Here is a 22,082-nt window from a genome sequence, read left to right as displayed (position 1 = left end):
CTAAATTCCCCCAAAAGCCAGGTAAATATATATATTTTTAAGGCCAGGTAAATAATTCTAAGCAATGATTAGTCTATAGACCAGTCTATACCTCTTATCTCTATGATTTTATAGATACCCCTACCTGGGAATAAGCTGTTCTCATTTTTTTTGTTTGTTTGTTTGCTTTTTTGTTTTTTGTGTTTTATTGTTGGTGGTGGTGGTGGTTCTTTTTGTTTGTTTGTTTGGTTGGTTGGTTTGGTTTGGTTTAGCAGAGTTAAATTTTAGCACTTACTATGTGTTAGGACAGTTTTGGTCTTTGACTACAAAGATAATAGATGAGGATCCTTGTCATCATTAGGACCACAGTAGTGGGTCTTAATGGCCTTGTACAGACTCCCACCTTTACCCTTGGAGACTTTTTCGATTCATGCTTCTTGTTTTTCTATGCAAGAAGAATCTCTTTCTTTGAATTTAAATGTGCTTATGTCACAAATAAAACGCAGCGCGTCCTAACATGTGCTGGACTGCGGGTCTGTGTATGTGATGGGTGGGAGGAGCACAGGCTTAGAGGCAGCCATCCAGCTTCAGACCCCAGCCTCGCTAGTCACTAACCGAGCAGTCCTGAGAAACTGCTTCACCTGCCTGAGCTTCAGTTTCCTTCTTCCGAGGCTCACTGCAAGAATTAAAAATTGACATATTATCATAATCATTATTAAGTAACTTAGCACTTAGTATGTTCTGCACATCCATCTTTTTATTTCCTCATTTCCTCTCCTGCTAATAGATAGTTCCTTAAGGACGTGTCTTTAACATGTTTCTATCATACGTATGACAGTAAGTGGAACAGTAGAGACTTGGTGTATGCACGCGCACACACACACACAGAGTACTGAAATCCTTCAAATACACACGTGTATATGCACACACATAAACCCACAGAAACATCCAGATTGACACACATCTTGAATGGGCTTCATTTGTTAAGTCAGGGAGCCATTAATAGATGACCTGTCTGTCTTTCCAGGATGAAAAGATTAGACTCCTAAGCCATGTAAGTACAGTTGAAGGGGGAAGAATTCTACAACAGTAAAAAAACACTATGCTGGGGCACCTGGGTGGCTCAGTGGGTTAAAGCCTCTGCCTTCGGCTCAGGTCATGGTCCCAGTGTCCTGGGATCGAGCCCCACATCGGGCTCTCTGCTCTGCAGGGAGCCTACTTCCACCTTTCTCTCTATCTGTCTGCCTCTCTGCCTACTTGTGATCTCTGTCAAATAAATAAATAAAATCTTAAAACAAAAACAAAAACAAAAAATCAGTATGCTATGCTATAGGCTGTTTGGGAAGCCCACAGGCTGTCCTGCGAGATCTGTGTAAGGAGGGACGAAGTGACTGCCACCCAAACTGCCCAAACTGACGGGTCCTTTACACAACTCAGAATATGGGGTTCAGGAGAAGAGCCTCTGACCCCCCTTCTTTGGAGTATTGACTCGATTGTTTCTTCTCTTAAAACGCTCCCTCGGCCTCCCAGTCTTTTCTGGTTCCTAACCCCCTATCTTGTGAACTGAACCACGTCTGTGGTTTGGGTAAGGAGTGGGGAGAGGTGGCAGGAAGTCATTCCTAGGATCACATCCCAAGAGCCGCATGGGGGCATTTCTGGTACCTGGGCTGTGAGTGCTCGATAAGAGAATTTTCATTAGCTTTGAGGGGCCTGATGCTTTATCCTTTTTTTCCCCCATTAATGATCTCCATGTGAATGCAGTTTTCTAATCCTCTTGTACTTTTCCTCCGCTTTGTGATCTCTCCCTGTGATTAGCAAGTTTTCCCTACAAATTAAGTTCATTTCGCCCTGCTACCGCGTGTGAGCCCATCACTTTTCTCATTGCCTTCATTCACTAAGTGGCCACCATTGATCTCTGTCCTCCTTATCTTGATGATTTCCTGTCTCCCTGGGCTGCAGCCCCTCCATTTACGAGCAGCTGGGACCCAGTCACTTCTCTAGATCCCCGCTAACAACTACTGTGGTAGCAGAGTGCAGGGGATGGCGGCAAAGGAACGCAAAAGAGACAGGGAAAATCCTCATCATTACAGCTTCTAATTTAGAATAATATTAAAAGAAATTGACTTATGCCTTAGTGATCAGACCTCACTTAGCCTTCAAGTTCAAGAGCTTGTGGGTTTATACAGCGTCTGGGTGTGTGGTTTCTCTTGCTCATTCAGTCATGCATCACCTCTCTGTGTTGCTTCGACCCAAGAAGAGATGGTGTTTAGTGTTTAAGAGGGAGCACTCTGGAGTCAGAAGTGCTTTGTTAGAATCCTATTTTCAAGGGGTGTGACAATGAGCTATTTAATTAGCTTCTTTAAGTCTTACAGTCTTCATCTGTGTATCAGGCATCATTGTACAGTCCTCCTTATCTACTTGTCAGGATTAAAAGGGGAACTCAGGTTAAACTCCAGACCCATGTAATACATGAGTGAATATTAACTCTCATTTAAAAGAGGAAGAAGGAAGAATTGGGCATTCGTTTCAGGAATGTGACAATCTCATTTTGATATCCAGTTCCACAATTTATATTTTCAATAGGATTTTTTTTTTTTTAAGAGAGAGAGCGCATGTAAGGGGGGGGGGGGGGGGAAGGGGCAGAGGGAAAGAGAATCTCACGTAGGCTTCATGCTTAGTGTGGAGCCCAACACAGAGCTTGATCCAGCAACCCTGAGCTCATGGCCTGAGCCAAAATCAAGAGTTGTATGCTTAGCTGATTGAGCCACCCAGGCACCCCTTGATAGGTTTTTAATGCAAACATGTATTTTGCTTTTCTGTTGCCCCAGAATCAGGAACAGTGGATAAATCAGCTTAGCATTTAGTTTTATAGCTTCTTAATTACCTAAAAGCCCTTGTTACTTAGTTCATTTAATTTATGTCAATTGAGTGAGTAATTTTGAGCTCTAACTCCTGGCTGTGAACCTACTGGAAACACAGTCCCTGCCCTCGCGGGGTTTGCAGCTGCTGAGGGGGGACTGCAGTTGAGATATCCCTCTGGGAGCCTGTAGCCATACATCTGGCCTGTGGCTCAAGGGCACAGGGCGGGCAAAATGGAAGAGTAGCTGGCAGGAAGGCAAGAGGTCAGACCTGGATTTTGTCACTGCCTCCCTGCACCTTGAACCAAAACAGCCTTCAGAATGAACTGGCTGCTGCTCCCCTCCTGTCTTCCACATCTCACGTGTATTTCCTTTTGGTCAGTTCTAGTCTGAAACTATCTGGACACCCTGGGAAAGATAGCTGTAGGTTGGCCAAGGCGATCCAGGACAAAGTCACTGCAGTCTAACCCCTTGAAAACTTGGTACCTAATATGTCTTGTAAAACCATATGTAATCTGCAAAGAAAAACAAAAACACAGTTACGCTTCAACCTACAAGGATGGGATTGTCCCTCATACGGTTTCAAACATGATAAATGCCTCCCCAAAAGATGAGAAAGATTTGCATATGTCATATGGTTTTTGGGTGATGTTCCTTTCCTAACTGAGTCAAGCTTCCTCTTTTTATATTCTGTAATCCAAAACAGTGAGCTGTAAGGTCAGCCACTGTTAGCACATCTCATGTTAAAACATGGAGAAGTAGGAGGAGGAGAAGGAAAAAGAAGATAGACACACAAATATATATTCATATTAAATTATGATGGGGGATCTTCCTGGGAAATGGCTTCTAAGGAAAGGGACTAGTACCATTTCTAAGGAAATGGTACAGGGAAGTACTTGGAACACTGCCTGACACATATCATACACCATCAACTCTGAAATCCCATCAAATGAAGGTACACCTTTGCTTTCTGTATTGTCAAAAGAATGATAAACTTTATCATTTCGATGATTGTAAGATACTGATTTAAGAAATGTTAAAATGGAAAAAAAAGAGCATTTTTGAATTGACAAAATAGGTGCTCAATAAATATTTATTGAATACATGAAAATTGGAAAACGAATATGGGGATGAGGTAACCATAGATACCTCTTTTCAGATCAAAAATTAGGTGAGGTTGTCTTAGTAGGTAACTGATAGGATACGGGATGGAAAGTTCTAAACAGAATGGTAGAAAGACGCAGAAATCAGTTCATTTGCCTAAGTAGGAAGAAGAGGCAGAGGAGGCAGAGGAAGATCCTAAAACCAACTCTTAGACTAGTGAATCCATGTAGATGCCCAGCCAGCCCCGATGTGTCTGTGAATGTGTTGAGAATTTTATCAGGATGTTTAGAGAATTTTGACGCTATCCCTTCTGACCTCCTATGAGTTGCAGGAATCCCTTCTACATAATTTTAAGATAAATGGCTGAAAACTGTCCTTTGGGTTAGAAAGGAACTTTGTCAGAATCTCTCTTTCTCCGAAGAGAATAACCAGAAGAAATGGACCTGTCCCACTGTTTTTTATTGTTTGGCTCTGGCACTTAAAACATCAACATCTCTAAACAAAGCAATTCCATAATTTAGAGAAAGCTGTCAAGGTTTTCACAGGCATGGCAAGATGTGCCCTGAGGTGGAGGACAGAACCTGCTGCAGCATTTATGAAATTTATGGCAGAGGGTTTTCCATGAGCACCCAAAGTTTAAGGCAGATAAATGCCAGAAGACAAATTCTACCAATAATTGAATTACAAAGCCATCTTCATGTGCTGAACAGAGCAATTTTGTGACGCTACTGTGACAAGAAGAAACTTGTTAGAATATTTATGTGCCTGGAGTAGCTTCTGCGTCACTAACCCAGGGAACAAACTAGCTCTTCTAGAATGTTCCTTCTATGAGTAGTTAGCCTTCCTGAGTAATTCAGTAACCAAGGAAGACAAGGTGCCTAAGAGAGGAACCCAAAGCAGACACAGCCTATATAGCCACATAGAGCCACATTGGCCACGGATTCCCATTCACCCTCACACTTCAGCATTCCTGGGCCAACATATTTGTGTTGTCAGCTGCAATCAGGCTCTTCCCCTAGTAACCAGGGCAGCCCTAGAATTAGTAAAAACCCTGGCTGTCCACACTGTTTTCTACTTGTAAACAAATAAAGAGTAAGAACATCTCAATGATAAGAACCATTTTTCCAATCTTACCACTTTAAAAATAGGGTAACTTTCTTTTTTGTGATGATTAAAATCTGTGAATCATAAACTTAGAGTACCTGAAATGCTACAGTGGTTTACCTGCTTTATGTGATAAAATGCCATGACCCATCCATTCCATGGAGTGACAATGATTTAGAAAGAACAGAAAGGGGGTGCCTGAGTGGCTCAGTGGGTTAAAGCCTCTGCCTTTGGCTCAGGTCATGATCACCGGGGTCCTGGGATTGAGCCCCGGGATCCAGCCCCGCATCCGGTTCTCTGCTCAGCAGGGAGCCTGCTTCCTCCTATCTCTCTCTCTCTCTTTGCCTGCCTCTCTGCCTGCTTGTGATCTCTATCTGTCAAATAAATAAATAAAATCTTAAAAAAAAAAAAAAGAAAAAACAGAAAGAACAGATCACTTTCCTATTTATAGTAGCTTTGCTATACTTGAGTATATCCTTAGGAGATTTGGGTATAGTTTTGTTTTTGTTTTTTTTTTCCTCCCTAACTTTTTATTTCAAAGTATTTACAATGAAAGAAGAATTGTAAAGAAAGGACAGAGAATCCCCATATGATCTTCAGTCAGCTTCTCCTAAGTTAACATGTTTTGTAACTGTGGAGCAGTACTTATAACTAAGTCCTGGGATCGAGTCCCGCATCGGGCTCCCTGCTTGGCAGGGAGTCTGCTTCTCCCTCTGACCCTCCCCCTTCTCATACTCTCTCTCTCAAATAAATAAATAAAATCTTAAAAAGACTAAAAAAATAAATAAATAAATAAATAAAAGAAGGCCTACAAAACTAGAAAAAGTACTCTGAAGGATCAATGACAAAATGTTAAAGGTGATTGTTTCCAGATGGAAGGACTGTGTGAATGTTTTGTTTTCCTTCTATCTGCAAATGGAAGCTCTATGAGGTGCAGGGATTATCCTCTGTTTAAATCACTCCTAACCCCTCAGCACCTAGAATTGCCTCTGGCGTATTGTCGGTGTTTAATAAATATTTGTTGAATTTATTCACTCATTCATTAAAAAAACTTAATTGAGGATCAGCTGTCTGCCCTTCTGGGTGCTAAAGATTAAGGATAACCCAGGAATCCACAATCTAGTCCATGGTGAGGGACCCACAGCAGCACCCGGGAGTGTGCAAGATGATTCTTTGAGATGTAGAGAGAAGATCCTATAATTCCTGGGGTTTTTTACTATTTTACTTTCTATTTTGTGTATATTTCCTAAAGTTAAATCATAAGCACCCTAGTACCTTTCTTCAGCTTACAACCAACAATCTTCTTATATCGGCATGTGCTCATTTTTGTTTTCCCTGCTTGATATGTTCAGCCGAAAACTTTGGAGATTGCTGTTTTGGAATTCTCTTATAGAATATTATTTCTCTAGGCCAGATTGTCTCCAGCAGCAAAATGCTCAGGTTTCAGTCCTTTTACATACTACCCTCTAGTCTGAAGCTCTTTGTCCTTAACAGGAAGGGAAAGAAAGGGGGAAATGGTGAGGTTCTGTCCTCTCCTTGTCTTCTCTAACCGTGGTCCCTGAGTCCCAAGCCAAAAGTCGGTCCACACCTTCCTCCTCTGGCTCTGAATTTAAGATCAACACAAACACACACCTGCTGATGTCCTTTGCATTGTTTCTCCCTGCCACAACTCTTCCGCAGCATGAGCTTTCCGAGCACTTGTGGTGAGGTGATGGCAGAGTTGCAAGTAGTCTGAGGTTTGAGAATATTCCAGGTCTCCTCTCCATACTAACTTCGCTCATTCCTCCCCTCTACCCCTTTGTGACTTGCACACATTAACTGTATGTCTACTCATAGACTGTTTTCCACACTGAAGAAACGTTCTTGTTGTTCATAATAGTACAAATTTATTAATATTAATTATAAGGGTAATGCATGAATACATTGCAAAAAATTTTAAATTATTGATAAGAATAGTGGTCTCTTTGTCACCCCCAATTCCAAAACCTCTCAGAGATGGCTGCTATTATGAATTTTGTCTGTGTGTTTTCAGTGTTTTTTTTTTTTTCATTTATGATTCATTTTTGCTTTGGATCAATCAATGGATAATAGACAAATTGGGTATTTTCATTTAATAAATTGCAATATAGTGGTTAGAGATCTATCCCATTAGTTTTACATTCTGGCATGGAACAGCCTCCAAGACGGGTTAGAGTAAAATGACAAGTTGCTAAAAATGCATAGAGTATGATAGCACTACAGTTTAAAGAGATAAAAAGAAGCCGTATTAAAAAATATATTTTGAGCTACTCCTTTACCTCAGTCCCAAACTGTTTGATCATTTTAGATATATTTCTCTGTATCTCATTGGCACAGTGATTTTTGTCTGAGGACCGGGCCGGTGATCTGGTCATCTTCCCTGGGTCCTCTAGATCCCCTCGTCGCATGTTCAGGGAACAACGAAGGCAAGGAAAGGGGCCCAGACCGTGGGGAAATAAGAAGAAAATGGGAAATGAATTGGTGGTTTTAGAAGTAAAGCCGTTGGGGCACCTGGGTGGCTCAGTGGGTTAAGCCTCTGCCTTCACCTCTGGTCATGATCTGAGGGTCCTGGGATCTAGCCCCGCATCCGGCTCTCTGCTCAGCAGGGAGCCTGCTTCCTCCTCTCTCTCTCTCTGCCTGCCTCTCTGCCTACTTGTGATCTCTGTCAAATAAATAAATAAAATCTTTAAAAAAAAATGAAGAAGAAGAAGTAAAGCCATTAAATGAGAGAAGGGGAAAGTGGGGGGAGGGGAGCCTTGTAGCCCAAGGGCTTGTCTGACCACCTTGGAGCTGGTCTTTGTGATGTCTGAGGAAACATGTTGCCTGTTGCTCATAATGGCTCTTGCAACTTTCAGCTTTGTTTTCTACCATGGACTTTGTTCAACAAACATCCTCATCCCTTTACTATCTTCCTGAGCTTTCTGTATTCCTTCTTTTTTTTTTTTAAGATTTTATTTATTTACTTGAGATAGAGTGAGAGTGAGCAAGTGAGAGAGAGCATGAGTTGGGGGAGGGGCAGAGGGAGAGGGAAAAGCAGGCTCCCCACTGAGCAGAGGAACCTGGGATCCTGACCTGAGCTGAAGGCAGCTGTTTAATGGACTGAGCCACCCAGGCGCCCCGTGTTCATTTCTTCATTCTGAGTCAGATACGCCATTCCTCACTTTGCTCCTATAAACACACAGGCACGCGCACGCACGCGCGCACACGCACACCCGTGCGTGGTCACGTACACTTTGTCGCAGGTAACACCTCATTCAACAGTTGGGCTTTTGGCTTCCGGGGGGAGTAAGGATGGCAAAATGTAGAATTTGATGGGCCTGAAGATGTTGGCCATGGTGATTCTCAGTAGCCATTATGCATTTAAGCATAAAAAGCATCTTTTTGTTTGTTTGTGGTTGTCTTGTTTTGTTTTGTGTATTTATTGGTTTTGGGAAATCAGTGTGACAGTGTGGAGGCCGGAGAAATCAAGCAAGCATGTTTCTTAGGACTAAGAGAGAGGCTAAAATGACACCTTAGAGCAGCTTTTTAATTTTTTTCTATCCCATTCTCCCCACGTGGGCAGGAGATGAGACCGCAGGATAAGCTGCTTTGTTCTAGAACGAAAGTCATTGCATTAGGCAGGACTCTCCTGACGACCTGTGTCTTGACAGTCTGACTGTGAGGCCAGGGAAAGGGGAAACCCTTGGCTCCAGAAGAGGAAATTAAGGGAGCCGGCCACTAATACCAGCCAGCTTTTGCTGCTGCTCTCTCCAGCGGGTAGAACCACTTGCTTCTTGGGGCTTTGTTCATGGAGAGAGCCTGTGGGAACCTGGTGCTCCTTCTAAAACCAAAAGAAGGCAAGTGTCTCCAACTCGCCAGCCTGTTACTCTGCAGATCCCTGTTCCTTCCTCCATACACCATTACCCGCAGTTCTAAATCTGAATAAATAGGCTCTAACCCGTCACGGTATTTATTTTTTAATACTTGCTCTGTGGTTTTCCATATGAGGACATTTTGTGGCTCTGGAGCATTTATTGAGCACTATATTAAACTGGTATAAACTCGGACAAAATGCCAGGGGAATGATAAACTGGTGACATTTCTGAGTTTCTCGGCAGAAAATGTCTACAAAGGCTGCATTTGGTGATTGCATTTCAGAAGGCTGATGCGGCACCGCGAACATCATGGTGCCTGATACCAGGGTGTGATTGTTTTATTTGCGTTCTTGACTCCAGTAATCCTCAGACTTTATTCAGAATTGGCTGCCACATGTGAACACTAACTTAAGATGCTGGAAGCAAGGAGGGGTGAGGCTGGCTTGGTCTTGTTTTCAACAACAGAGCTGGATCTAGCCTGGCCTGAGGGACTTCACCTTCTCCTTTCCGTGCACAGGGAGGCCCACGCGTAGGTGGGGACAGAAGTTCTTCTTTTTAGCTATTTATAGCTATGTTCACTTCACTTACTTCAGTAGCATTTCATGGCTTTTAGGATCAAATAGAAAACCTTAGCATGATACGCAGAGTGCTTCACAATTGGACCCCTGCCTAACTTTTGATTTTATTTTCTACTGCTCTACTCTGAACACATTAGATCTACTGACTTGCTAGTAGATGCCCATCTGGGCCATCCTCTCTTTGATTTGCTGTTTATCTCTAAATAGAATATTCTTCCACCCCTTCTGTCCATTGATCATATTATTTCGTATCCCCGAAGTTTGAGATCATTTACTCTAAAGGATTTCTGGGCCTTCCTTCTCCTGTATGTTTCTGTCTGCAAGTGAAAGGTCATTCCTCCTATGTCTTCAAGTAGCACCTTGAATGTGAGCACTCTTGTTATATGGGGGACTGTAGAGCTCCTCCTTAGCTCTAAAGCTCTTAAGGACAGGGAATCCATAGCCTCTATGCTTACCATGTGTAGGGGCTTGGAATGTTTCACTGAATAAAAATGTGACTTTATTTATTCATATAGTTGATCTCTGGCTGTTGACTCTGTTTTTTCTAATCTTTTGAGTTATGATGATAAATCACTTCAGCCAATGGGATATCCATGAAATCTCAAGACACTTTTATTACCAGCATTAGCTTTAATTTTTAGGTGGGTATTTACATTCCCCACCCACCTCTTCAAATAAGAAAGGGGAAAAAAAAAAGAGAGAAGAAGGAAATCAGCTGCATTTCTGAACCCTTGAGTGTACAAGGACTCCACTAAGTTCTTTAAGATATATATTCTAGGAAATCTTATTTTAGCCTCATTTTACTGATTAAAACAATAATAAAAGCACAAGGATGTTAAGTAGCTCACCAGATTTCACATATACAAATACACTGGTAACTGCTTGCAGGTTGATTGTATACTTCTTTTCCAAAGCATTCAGTAAACATTTATTCAGTAGCTGTGCTTGGCATGCACAGTGCCTGGCATGGAAATGCAGAAAGGTTTGACCTTATCGGTCAATAAGAGGGGTAGAGGGGTGAATCACCAATAGAAACATGGCCTAAGTTATGCTATGCACAAGTATGTGCATGATTCTAGAAGTCTCAGAAGGAGTAAACAACTTAGTCTTAGCGGCATCTTCACTGGGAAGTCTATTTTCATCTTCATGTATCTGCTGCTGAGCCTATAAGGGTACCCAGACTAAGAGTTAAGAAGGCACGGGGTACATACATCTTTTAGAATTAACTGTTTTCTTTCTTGGGGCAAATACCCATCAATGGAATACTGGACCATATGGTAACTCTACTTTTTAATTTTTTTTAAGTTTTATTTGTTTATTTATTTGACAGAGAGAGATCACAAGTAGGCAGAGAGGCAGGCGGGCGGGGGGGACAGGCTCCCCACTGAGCAGAGAGCCCAATGCGATGCTCAATCCCAGGACCCTGAGATCATGACCAGAGGTGAATGCAGAGGCTTTAACACACTGAGCACCCCTCTACTTTTTAATTTTTGAGAAAACTTCATTCTGTTTTCCATAGTGGCTGCACCAGCCTGCTTTCCCACAAACAGTGCCCAAGGTTCCTTTCTCTCCACATCCTTGCCAACACTTGGTATTTCTTATGTTTTTTATTTTAGCCATTCTAATAGTTGTAAAATTTATTGCAGCATTATTTATAATAGCCAAGATGTGAAAGCGACCCAAATGACCATTGATAGATGAATGGATAAATTTGAGGTACATATCTACTGTGGAAGTTTACTCAGCCATAAAAAAGAAAAGAAATGAAATCTTGCCATTTGCAACAGCGTGGGTAGATCCAGAGTGTATAATGCTAAATGAAATAGGTCAGTCAGAGAATGGAATATATGATTTCACTCATGTAGAATTTAAGAAAGAAACAAATAAAAAAACAACAAATTAAAAAAGAGACAAAAAACACTCTTAAATGCAGAGAACAAGCTGGTGTTTGCCAGAGAGGAGGTAGGTGGTCGGATGAGTGAAAGAGATACAGAGGGTGAAGAGTACACTTATCTTGATGAATACTGAAAAATGTATGGGATCGTTGAATTATTGTACACATGAAATGGGGAAAAAAAATACTAAAATGAAGGAGCTAAAGAGGTAGGATAAGGGTAAGCGGGAATTCCAGACAGACACCCAGTACATGCTAAGGCATGAAGACTTTCCTGTCCTGTGCAATTTTAGTACAAGAAGGGAATTCATTTTCTCAAATAGACACACAGGCAATATAAAGATATATTAGATCCCACGACCTATTGCCTTTTTATATAATTAAAGGATCTCAGATCAAAATTTTTGATTTTGAGTCCCAGAGATTCCTTTTGAGTCCCAGAATTGAACAACCCAATATATCAGATATTATAGTAGATACTGACTGGTGTAAAAATGTTGTCTCTATGTTTACTGAAGAAACAGTCTTCTCTGTGCTCTGGTAAGCACAGAGAATTCCATGATAAAAAACAGCACCTGCCTTGTGGGAGCTCAGTGAAGTAAAAGAGACATTTATGCAGAGAGATCGAGCAAACCATTATGAATCATGACGGGGAAACATACATACAGGGTATTCTAGAAGCATAAAACCAGTGTGTCCAACCTTTTGTCCTCAATACCAGAAGTCAGCTACTATCATAATGGATAAGGATATTTGAAGCCCTCCTCGAGATCTCACTCTAGAAAGAAGATCATCAAGGGAATTTTTTGGATTAACTTTTATGTTTATGCTATGTTTACTTGTTAATGTTTTTGAGGCTTAGTGAGGTATAATTGACAAAATTATATGTAAAGTATACAATGTTATGGTTTCAGAAACATATTCAGTGTGAAAAGATTCCTACAACCAAGTTAACAGATCCATCATCTCACATGTTTACCTTTTTTCTTATCTTCTTTCTCTTTTTTGTGAGAATGCTGAAGTTCTACTCTCTTAACAAATTTCAGTTTGCAATACAGTATTATCAACCATGCTCCTCATCTCGTACGTTACATCCTCAGACCTCATTCATCTTATAACTGAAAGTTTGTATCCTTTACCATCCTCTCCCTGTTTTCTCCTCCCACCAAACCGTGGCAACCACCTGTTAACGTTATTATCATCTTTAGTAAGCAAAGTAAAATCACTGGTCTTAATATACACAGATAACCACCCAGCTCCACAGTTACAAGTAAAATGTATAAATGCGCTAGAGAACGATACTTTGTGGTCAGCTTCAGTGATGTGCTTCTGCAAGGACAGGGCCATTAAAACCAGCACCTTTGCAGACATTTAGCTTTGTTTGGCTTCAGCTTTTGAGAATTCACCAGTGCCACAAAATAAAAGTGGCAATAATTCTTTATGATCTGTGACGGCAGATCTAGAGGTACTCCCAGACTGCTAGGAAAAGGGGTGAGCCTAACCGCAAATAAAAGTTGTGGGAAATATTGTGGTTTGACTTTAAAGTTTTATTTTGTTGTTGCAGTTGTTTTACTCCAGATTGGGGGGGATGGTGGTTAGGCAATATAAGGGGACTTGGTTAGCCACAGCAGACTCTAGAGAAGCAAGGGACTCTGTTTTGTTCCTGTGTCTTTTTGTGAATTGGTAAGAGCAGAAACATCCCTTGAAACAACAGCTCCTGCCTTTAGAAATAACAAAAGATCTTAAGAGACAACTTCTGTTATTGATTTGGGGCCATGAGCACGTGGGAAGAGGCAACTGTAGGCAAAGTAATTATTTTGTCTCCCATTGCACTCACCATTAGCCAAGCAGATAGGTCAGCATGCTAGGTTTTACCATTGTGTTCCTGGGATGCCAGCCTTCTGGGAATCCCAGATGCTAGTCATTTCAAGGAAGAAACAGGGCAACAGGCACACTGGGAGGTGAACAGTATGTAACTACCCATAATTTATGAAATAATTTATAATTTTTAATAATAATATAATTTATAATTTATAAAAAACCAGTTAGCTGCTGAGATTTCTAGTTTGAAGGCTTTTAGGGAGCTTGTTTTCTTTCTTAATCTCCTGACTGTGGCCTCGTCAGAAGAGGTCACCTACGGATCCAGTCAGGGCTTCAGTGTGGGAAATGGAAAGCCCCCATCCCTGGACCAGCAACTGAAGTCACGGTCAGAATGTCACCGACTGCCCGCATTCAGAGTCCAAGGTTGCGGAGTGTCCCGGTGTGCGTCCCCTGTCTCTTTGGGGGAAAAATTACCAAACCCTTATTAGGACATTTCTGCTGCCTGAGAGAAGAAAACGGGGTTTAGTGTTTCAAGCATAGACTCAGAATTTCAGGCCATGTATCAATCAGAGAAAAGTTACTGACAGCAATAATAGGGCCTTTTGGAGACTTCTTAAGATGAAGAGAGACTAAGCTAGCTATGCTTCAGACTCTTTGAGCTGAGAAAATGAGTTCAAATAGGAAGAGTTCTTGGGAATGCCCTTAGGACAATGATTAATTTACTTATTTCAAAGAGCTCACAGACCATTATACACTCCCTCCCTCCGTTCATTTCCTTACTTCTTTCATTCAACATTTGACTATCTATTATAGCTCAGGTAACAGAATAATTATTTTGTACTTAGTAAGGCTCACTTCAAGATTACAGTAAATAATAGGTACCTCCAAGGCATTTTAAATAGACTTTTCTTTTGCTTTTGATTTTATTTTACTTACACATATGGTTTCAGGTATACACCGTGAAGTGAGGCGCATCTGCGTTTTCCTCTCCCACAGGTGCGGCCATACAGAGGACAGGCCCTCTGTGCCCTGCATTGGGGGAGGAGGGAGGGTCACATGATTTGTTCTTAGTGCATAGGATAGTAGGACATGGTTCTGCTAATTTCAAATGAAAAAATTAATTAGGTCAGTTTGCTATGGAAGTCACTGTTCAAGTCACCCAGTGAAAGCAGCCTGCCTGGAATTTGCCTGATAAGTCTTGAAAGTCTAATATACTGTCACTGAGATTGTCACAGGAGGACATGCGTGTCATGTGTAAGACTTATTTGCAGGTCGGAGCTAATAACACACAGTGTCCTTGTCAGAGTTAAGCCTGGCCTTCATCAAATAAAAGTTCATTATAGCTTTTATTTGAAGTGGAAATTTTACTGTCAGGTTATGTACATAAATACAGCAGATGTATTCCAAGGATTGTGGTGGTTAAATCCTATGAACATTAGTAGTCCCTGGGCTCTGCTGAGTTTCTCTGAGGCACATGTGAAGTCATTAATGTTGGTCTTCCTTTTCTTCTTTCTCCATTTTTTCTTTAGGTCTGTGATGGGGTCAAATAAGGAACCAGATCTTGTGCATCTCGAGGCCAGGACTGTAGATGGTCGTAAGTAATTCATCTTCCCCACGATGTTCGTAGTAAAGCTAGTTTTATCAGTCTGCCATGAGCCGAGTCTGTGTCTAGGGAAAACACAGCAGTAATAATCCACGTCCTCGGTGATCCAGAATTGCCTTAACAATTCCCAGCATCTCTCATCCAGCCAAGGTGTTTCCCTTTCCAGGTAATGGAGAAATGGCCCAATTTCTTATTTCTAAAGTGTTTTCCTGGTTATTTGTTATGATTATGTTATTGCTGCTGTTTTGTTTTCATTTGTTTTTCTGGTTTCCTTATTTTGTCAGATATGGTCCAGGTAACGTCTCACTGCTTTGTCTGGAAAGTCACAAAGCCCTTGGAAAGGACAGGGACGAGAGAACTGTCCTATGTGTCCCTTGTCATAAACAGGCGGAGGCGAACGTTGGTTGAGTGGGTTTGCTGGTGCTTCCGTGGTTCTTAGCTGCCCAGTTAGGCCGGTTGCCAGGAGGGACTGCACTTTGTGTGGACAGGGTGGATTTGGGGACACCATACAGAAAAAATTGCAGTCCCGGGTCCAACCCTATGTCTGAAGGACTCAAAAGTTCACTCACTAATTGTGAGAAATTAGTAATTTGAAAAAACTACTTAGACTTTTCATGCCTCCTTCTTCAACTGTAAATGAAATAAGTTAATCATAGTGGTTCCTGGACTAGCTAACATTCGCTGAGCACTTACCCTCTACCAGGAATGATGCTAATCACTTTATATATTTTGTCACAATTAATCCCCACCACAACTTATAGGTTGTTTTTCTGACTTTACAGAAGAGGACACTAAGGCGTAGAAAGTTTAGGTAATATATTTACACAGCAGCTCTGTAAGTGTCCTTCTCCTTCTTTGGTCCAGAGGACCTCTAGAATGGCTAAGGAATGGAGGAGTACTGCCAGGCCTAAGAGAGAGCACTGCAGGTGAAAGGGCTCAAAGAAAGAGACGGGGAAAAGCGTAGAAGAGAAAGAGGTGAGATGAGGAAGGATGGGGGGCAGGGGGAGGAGAAAGAGGTCTCAGGTGTAGAGGAGAGAACAGAATGGACTATCCGCAGGTACCCCAGAGCAATGAGGCTGCCCAACACTGAGCCAGAGGGTGATAATCCAATTTTTGAGACATTTCCTGTTTGACAAATATCCCTCACAGTTCAAAAACTTCATCCTCGCTCTCCCTTGTCCCTATCTACTTGCCCTCAGCTCATGTGAATGCAAAAGCAGAAGATCCCTGTACCTTACCTGCTTGGGAACAGAAGAAGGAGGTCACCCCTGCTCTCCAGACTCCCCAGAAACCACACCCACTTCATTACTGTGCACATGGCATGAGATTTTTCATTTCCAGAGGTTTTCCTTCCCATCTAGGGAATGAATATATTCTTTGGCAAAATTAGTGGGGGGGACCGATCAGGGTCCAAGCTGACCATCACCTTCCTCCGTTGGAAGCTCAGGCGGGACTGCCATATGTAATATGCCCAGCACTGTGCCTGACACAGATTGAACGCAGCACTTCAGAACTTTTCCCCCACCCCTTCAGTGGGCTCTCTCTGGTGGCCACCACTCTAGCCTCAGACCTGATTTTGTTATCTTGGATTCCAAGGCCCAGTTTTTGCTACACAAGAGCCAGAGCCACCTTTTCCTTAGGCAGAACAATTCCTGCCATCTGGGCAGAGTTCTCACCTCGACCTGTAGCTCAGCATGATCTGTTGCCTGCCCATTTCCTTAGCTCATCTCACTCTGTCTTCTCCTCACTCCTTGCGTGCAGGCCTGCAGGTTTGCTCTCAGTTCCTAGAACATGCAGGGTCCTGTGTGTCACCACAAGGCTCTGATACTTGCTGGTTCTTCCACATGGAGTATCATCTTCTCTTCCACCTTCCCTGACCAGCTCATGGTAAATAATCACCATGGATGGTTCAGATGTAAACAGCCATTTCTATTTTTTTTTAACTTTTTATTTTGAAATAATGTTGAGCTCGCGTAAAATCTTCAAAAAAAAAAAGACAGAATAATATCAGAACCAGAGAAGGCATCCCTCCCTTAGGAGATTCTTTCTTGAACTCCCAATCTAAGCCAATTTCATATATTGTTTGCTTTCATTCTGTGGTTTTACTGGATGTTATCTTTGGGGGAAGCCAAGAGAGGGTACAGAGCAACTCTCTATAATAGCTTTTGCAACTTGTATGCGAGTCTAAAATTATTTCAAAATAATAAGTTAAAAAATAGAAATGGATGCTTACGTCTGAACCATCCATGGTGATTAATTACAATGAACTGGCCTCTAAATTCTAGGAGAGGAGGGGCCATGTGTATCTTTGGTCAATATCACGTCTCCAGCACATGCCACAGTGTCAGCATGTAGATGGAGCTTAGTAAATATTTGCTGAGTGAGTGAATACATAGCTGGCCAGTTGTCAGGGTGACCAAGTCACTTACTAAGCTGTCAGAAAATTTTAGGGCATTGCATCTCAAATCTGGACATATCATGGCCCAAAAAAGGATCTCGTTAAAACGTGGGTTCTGATTCAATAGGGGCCCAAGAGTCTGCATTCCTAATAAATTCCCAGGTGAAGCCCGTGCTGCCGGTCAGCAGAGCACGTTTAGAGTAACAGAGTCCCATAACGAAAAACTAATGAAAGAGCTTTAGGGTCTGTCTCCCATGACTGCACCTCTTATTCAGGAAGCCCCAGATGGAATCGGTAACATCCCAGATTGCTTTCATTCTCAAGCTTTTGGGGATAATACCATTTCTGGCTTGTGGCATCTAGTGCACACAGCCCCATACCCTGAAAACAGTAAGGCTGTCATTTTCCCTGATGTGCACGTTCCCTTTCACCCATTATCCCTCTGCTCCCTGCGGCCATGAAGGTAGATAATGCCAAACTGTCATCTCGGGCTCAGCTCTCACGTGGCGTGAAATAGATCAGTTCTAATTTTATTTATTTTATTTTACTTTTTTGCAAAGGCAGCATCTTCAGAAACTACCCAAGAGGGAAAATTCAATAAAGGGATTTAATTTGAAAAGTTATCCCTGTCAAAACAAAACAGAAAAAAAAATTACCTACCAATTGAAATAAAGGATCTAGGCATAATGCCTGACCTGCCTAGGTATTAAAAAAAAAAAAAAAAAAAAAAAGAGAGAGAGAGAAAAAGAGAGAATTTTGTTTTTTGGTTTTTTTTTTTTCAGTATCATATCCATCCTCTCCCTCTCTCTTTCTTTCTCCCTCTTTCTTTCTTCCTTCCTCTTCCTCTTTCTCAAAGTACTTGGTAACCAGGAAGTTGTTTTGACACAGGAAAAATCCCGCAGTAGCTTATTTGGCTCATCCCCGTCGGGTGGTTTACAAAGGCTTATCTGGGCTTGTTAATTCAAAGTTCGGTTTTAGCCTCATTTCACATTTCCCTAGATTACATTTTATAATCGATTTCTGTTTCACCTGAAGTCCCCATACCGAAGGCTTTTTTTTTTTTTTTTTGCTTTGTGACAGTCTGTGACTGCCATAGACATTTCTGCCACTGTGCTCTGGAATCTGGATGTCTTGTAGTTTACACTGTGACAAGGATGTTATTCTTCCTTGCATTACCTCTCTGCCTTGGGAGGAAGGCTGGGGAGAGCAGCCTCAATTACAATCAATCATGGGAATTATTATTGGAAAATTTTGAACATGTTTACTGGATGTGGCATTTGTTATTGGTCCCTGCATTTTAGTGAGGACACCCTGACAGGTCCTCACTCCAGAGACAAAGATTTTACTGTTTAAATATCGTGCGTGTGTGTATGAATGTACCTGCTCTCAGGCATCCTATGGAGTCAGTACATTAAAACTGCCACCCAGTGCATTAAAACCGTAAAAAGGACACCTATCTTCTGTTGATTCACCTAATATAGGTGCATTGCTGTATATATATGTAATGAACGTAGTTGGAAAATGTTGACCAAACCGCTGGGTTGAAAGCTTTGTGAAAAACCTTATCTCATTTTATTTTGGTTCTTTATACAAACAAAGGTCAGAGACTGACCCATTTGTTGACTTAATAAATAACCTTACCTGTATAAGCAAGTCTTCTCAAAGAAGGGCTTTAGCCATAGGGTCTCCAGAATCCTGAGAGGCTAACGGACAAGTTTAAGAACCTCACTAACTCCCTGGAATTGTGCGCTGCTTGTTAGGTATATGGGATTTTAGAGGAAAAGAATGTATCTATGGTCAGAATTCTTTACACGGAAATTACACAGGGATGCAGAGTTCTCTGTGCACATCTGCATATACCATCTTGCAAGAAAACTTGCAGTCCTGAGTTTGACCTTTATCACTCCTCCCTTTCACTTCTGAAATGAAAGCCATAGTCAGCGGCCTATTTCGGTACTGGTGGTGATCTGTGCTAGCATGGACAAGGGGCAGAGGACAATTACTGGGCTCATTGTCTGTTTGCATGAGTAAGTAACCTTGTAACAACTTTGCACAAGGACTCATCTCTTTCACTGGGGAGAAACAACCTTGGCCCTTAAACCAACTGTGAAAATGAATGTCCAAAAACTCTTGCTGAGTTGAACCACACACCAGCATTTTACAAACTGAAAAAAAAAAACAAAAGAGACTCACAACTTTATATAACCACCATCCCACGGATTCTGGTCTTGGAACTGGACATCCCATTCTGTTTCCCATTTCCCAGTGCTGCCGTCGACTTCCATAATGAGCAGCTTGCCAGCAATATCTGGTTGGGGGACGGTGGCTGCAACGCTGAGGGGCTGTGATGGAGACCTCGGTTCCCAATAGGCCTCAGTCTGTGACCTATGGGGTGCTTTCAGTTCTCTGTGTAGAGATAGATTATCTTTATGACAACAAGAGTAGCAGCAATGACAATAAAAAGGAGAAGTTGTACTCGGGTGCATCAAGCGAAAAGTAAAATCCTCTTCCTGACCTTCCTTCCCATTCCCCAGGTGCAGCATGTTTTTTTTTTAAATGTTTCTTCTACATTTTTTCCAGAAATTGTGTGGGCTTCCACAGGTGAATATGCATGTGAGGACACAGACATACACACTCACATATGTTCGTGTTCTAAAACCGTCATGCCACATGCACTACTGGGGAATACAATAGCAAGTTAAAATTTTCCCATATCAGCACATGTAAATGCAGCCACTTTGTGACCGATGACTACAAAAAACCCCACTTTGTGCAGTCAGCTATGCTCTCGTTAGCTTTTCTCTCATTAGTAGAACTGTAGAGGTTTGGCTCTTTCACACGGTGCTAATACATCCGTGTACACACACACACACACACACACACACACACACACACATATTACTGATTTGGTTAGTCAGCATTCACACTTGTGCAGGCAACAAGCAATGCTGGAAAGAGAAACTACAGATGGCCAGTTCCAGGTCTGAGAGTGAATACTTGGAAAATTTTAGTAGACCTTGTTGCATTGTCCTCTGAGATAGCTGCATCATTGCACGCTGTCACTGTGACGGTGCTGGGATGCTTGGGTTTGCAAGCCCTCAATAGCCTGAGACATTGTCAAAGATTTCTTAAACATAACCCATCTGATGAGCCACGAGCTATATCCTTATTGCTTTCATTTGCATTTATTTAATCGTGAATGAGGTTAAGAATTTTTACTGATTTTTCTTGGTTATTTGTATTTCCTCATCAGTTGCACCTTTAAAAGATTTCAAATCTCTTTAATGTTCCAGAGAAGGTGAACACTTTGGCTTTTGTATACAAATATATAAGAAAAAAAAAAATGTCAAACTGGCCACTCCCACGCCAGCGAGGGTCCCAACCCTGGCCCACCAACTGGCATTTTTCGACCCCATGTTTTGTATCCTTGAATTACCTTCTTTTCAGTCCATGTATCTAGGAACAGTTTCTGAGGTGGGACCTGGGAAGAGGCTAGAATTTTCTAGAATTGGGGCTGCTGCAGATTCTGATGGCTCCCTACTCCTCCCCAGCATGGGGAGGGGCCTTTCCCCTTTCCGCCTGCCCGCCCCCCCTCCCCAGCAGGCATCAGGGACGAGAGCACAGAGGCGCCCTGCACTGGCTTGATCTCTTGGCTGCCCCCTTCTGACCCCCACTGTTCATGTTGCAAAAGCCTCTTGATTTTGACTCCTCGTGATTTCCGTGTGGCCTCTCTGATAGAGTAGCCTTAAAGACAGCCTGAAAACCAACCAGAAAAGCATGAAACACGGTAACACAGGCCTCCCCACACAACAGTGAAAATCTGGCAGGAACATGTAGTCACGGGCCCCGCTGGGCGGCTTTCAGAGTGCGGTCTTTGTACGCTTCGGTGCTGCTTCCCCTGCATGCTGGAGGCCCAGCCGGCCGGGAGGAGGTCTGTGCCCTTCCTTCTGCTCAGGAAGAGAGGACAGAGTGCACAAGAGAAGCCTGTTCTCCCCTGGCCTTCACTTGACAGCAGAGGAGTGCATCTCTGTTGGGTTTTTAGGATCCTCCAGAACACAGCAGCACTAGTCCATACAACATGGATGGCAAAGTGTCTGGAAAATTCCTAATGCTTCTCACCCCTGCTTTAAAAAAAAAAAAAAAAGTGTCATAAAGGTCTTGGCACTTACTGATACATTTCCTTCCTTGGTCCTGTATGTTCTCAGGCAACAGTGATGCTAATACCATGCATTATATCCCTATCATTTGCCTCTGCCACTACTGCCCTAGGTACTTCTCAGTTGCATTACTCATACCCATTCTTGTAAGTAGGCTCTATTGTTATTTTTCTCATTTTAACCTTGAGGAAAACAAGGCTTATAGTGATTAAATATTTTTGCCACTGCTTCAGGGCTAGAATTTGAAGCCCTATTATTATGCATTCATTCAGCAGATACTGTTGGGCCTGGATGTTGGGATAAGAGGGAAAGTTGCAAAGGCCCTGCTCTCATAGAGTTTCCCTAGTAGATAGAGAAGACCTTATACTGGGTATAAACCCATGTCTAATGCCAAGTGGTGCTAAGTCCAGGAAGTAAAGGAAAGCAGAGCAAGGGGAGCAGTGATTGAGGGGGGAGGGGATGTCAAGGAAGGAATCTCTGATAAGGTGGCATTTGATGTTTCAGCCACGTAGTTATGGAAGTAAGGGAGACAGACTGCTGGAATAGCATTCCAGAAGGATGGAACAGTATATGCAAATGATACAGAGTATGGCCATGCTTGGCAAGGGTCAGGGGATATCAGGAAGGCCAGGAATATGGAGAGGACAGGCCAGTGTGTCATCTTTGTTTATGTCACCGTGAAAGGCAGAAACGTACCTTATTGGTCTTGGTTGA

At 42.2% G+C, this 22,082-nt stretch overlaps 1 protein-coding gene across 4 annotated transcripts in view; it reads left to right on the top strand.

Moving 5' to 3' along the window:
• The window catches only part of LOC111144791 (sortilin related VPS10 domain containing receptor 1), a 494,131-nt gene that overhangs the window by 347,840 nt on the left and 124,209 nt on the right, over nt 1-22,082 (top strand). For all 4 annotated transcript variants that reach the window (XM_022499251.1, XM_022499255.1, XM_022499253.1 and 1 more), the window contains exon 6: nt 14,740-14,804. In XM_022499251.1, coding sequence (XP_022354959.1) covers nt 14,740-14,804 — 65 coding nt within the window. The remainder of the gene's footprint in view (nt 1-14,739; nt 14,805-22,082) is intronic.

Source organism: Enhydra lutris, unplaced genomic scaffold, assembly GCF_002288905.1.
Source record: "Enhydra lutris kenyoni isolate GAN:26980312 unplaced genomic scaffold, ASM228890v2 scaffoldscaffold12, whole genome shotgun sequence".
Taxonomy (NCBI): domain Eukaryota; kingdom Metazoa; phylum Chordata; class Mammalia; order Carnivora; family Mustelidae; genus Enhydra; species Enhydra lutris.
The sequence above is the reverse complement of the archived record's forward strand: the minus strand, read 5'-3'. Positions and strand labels throughout refer to the sequence as shown.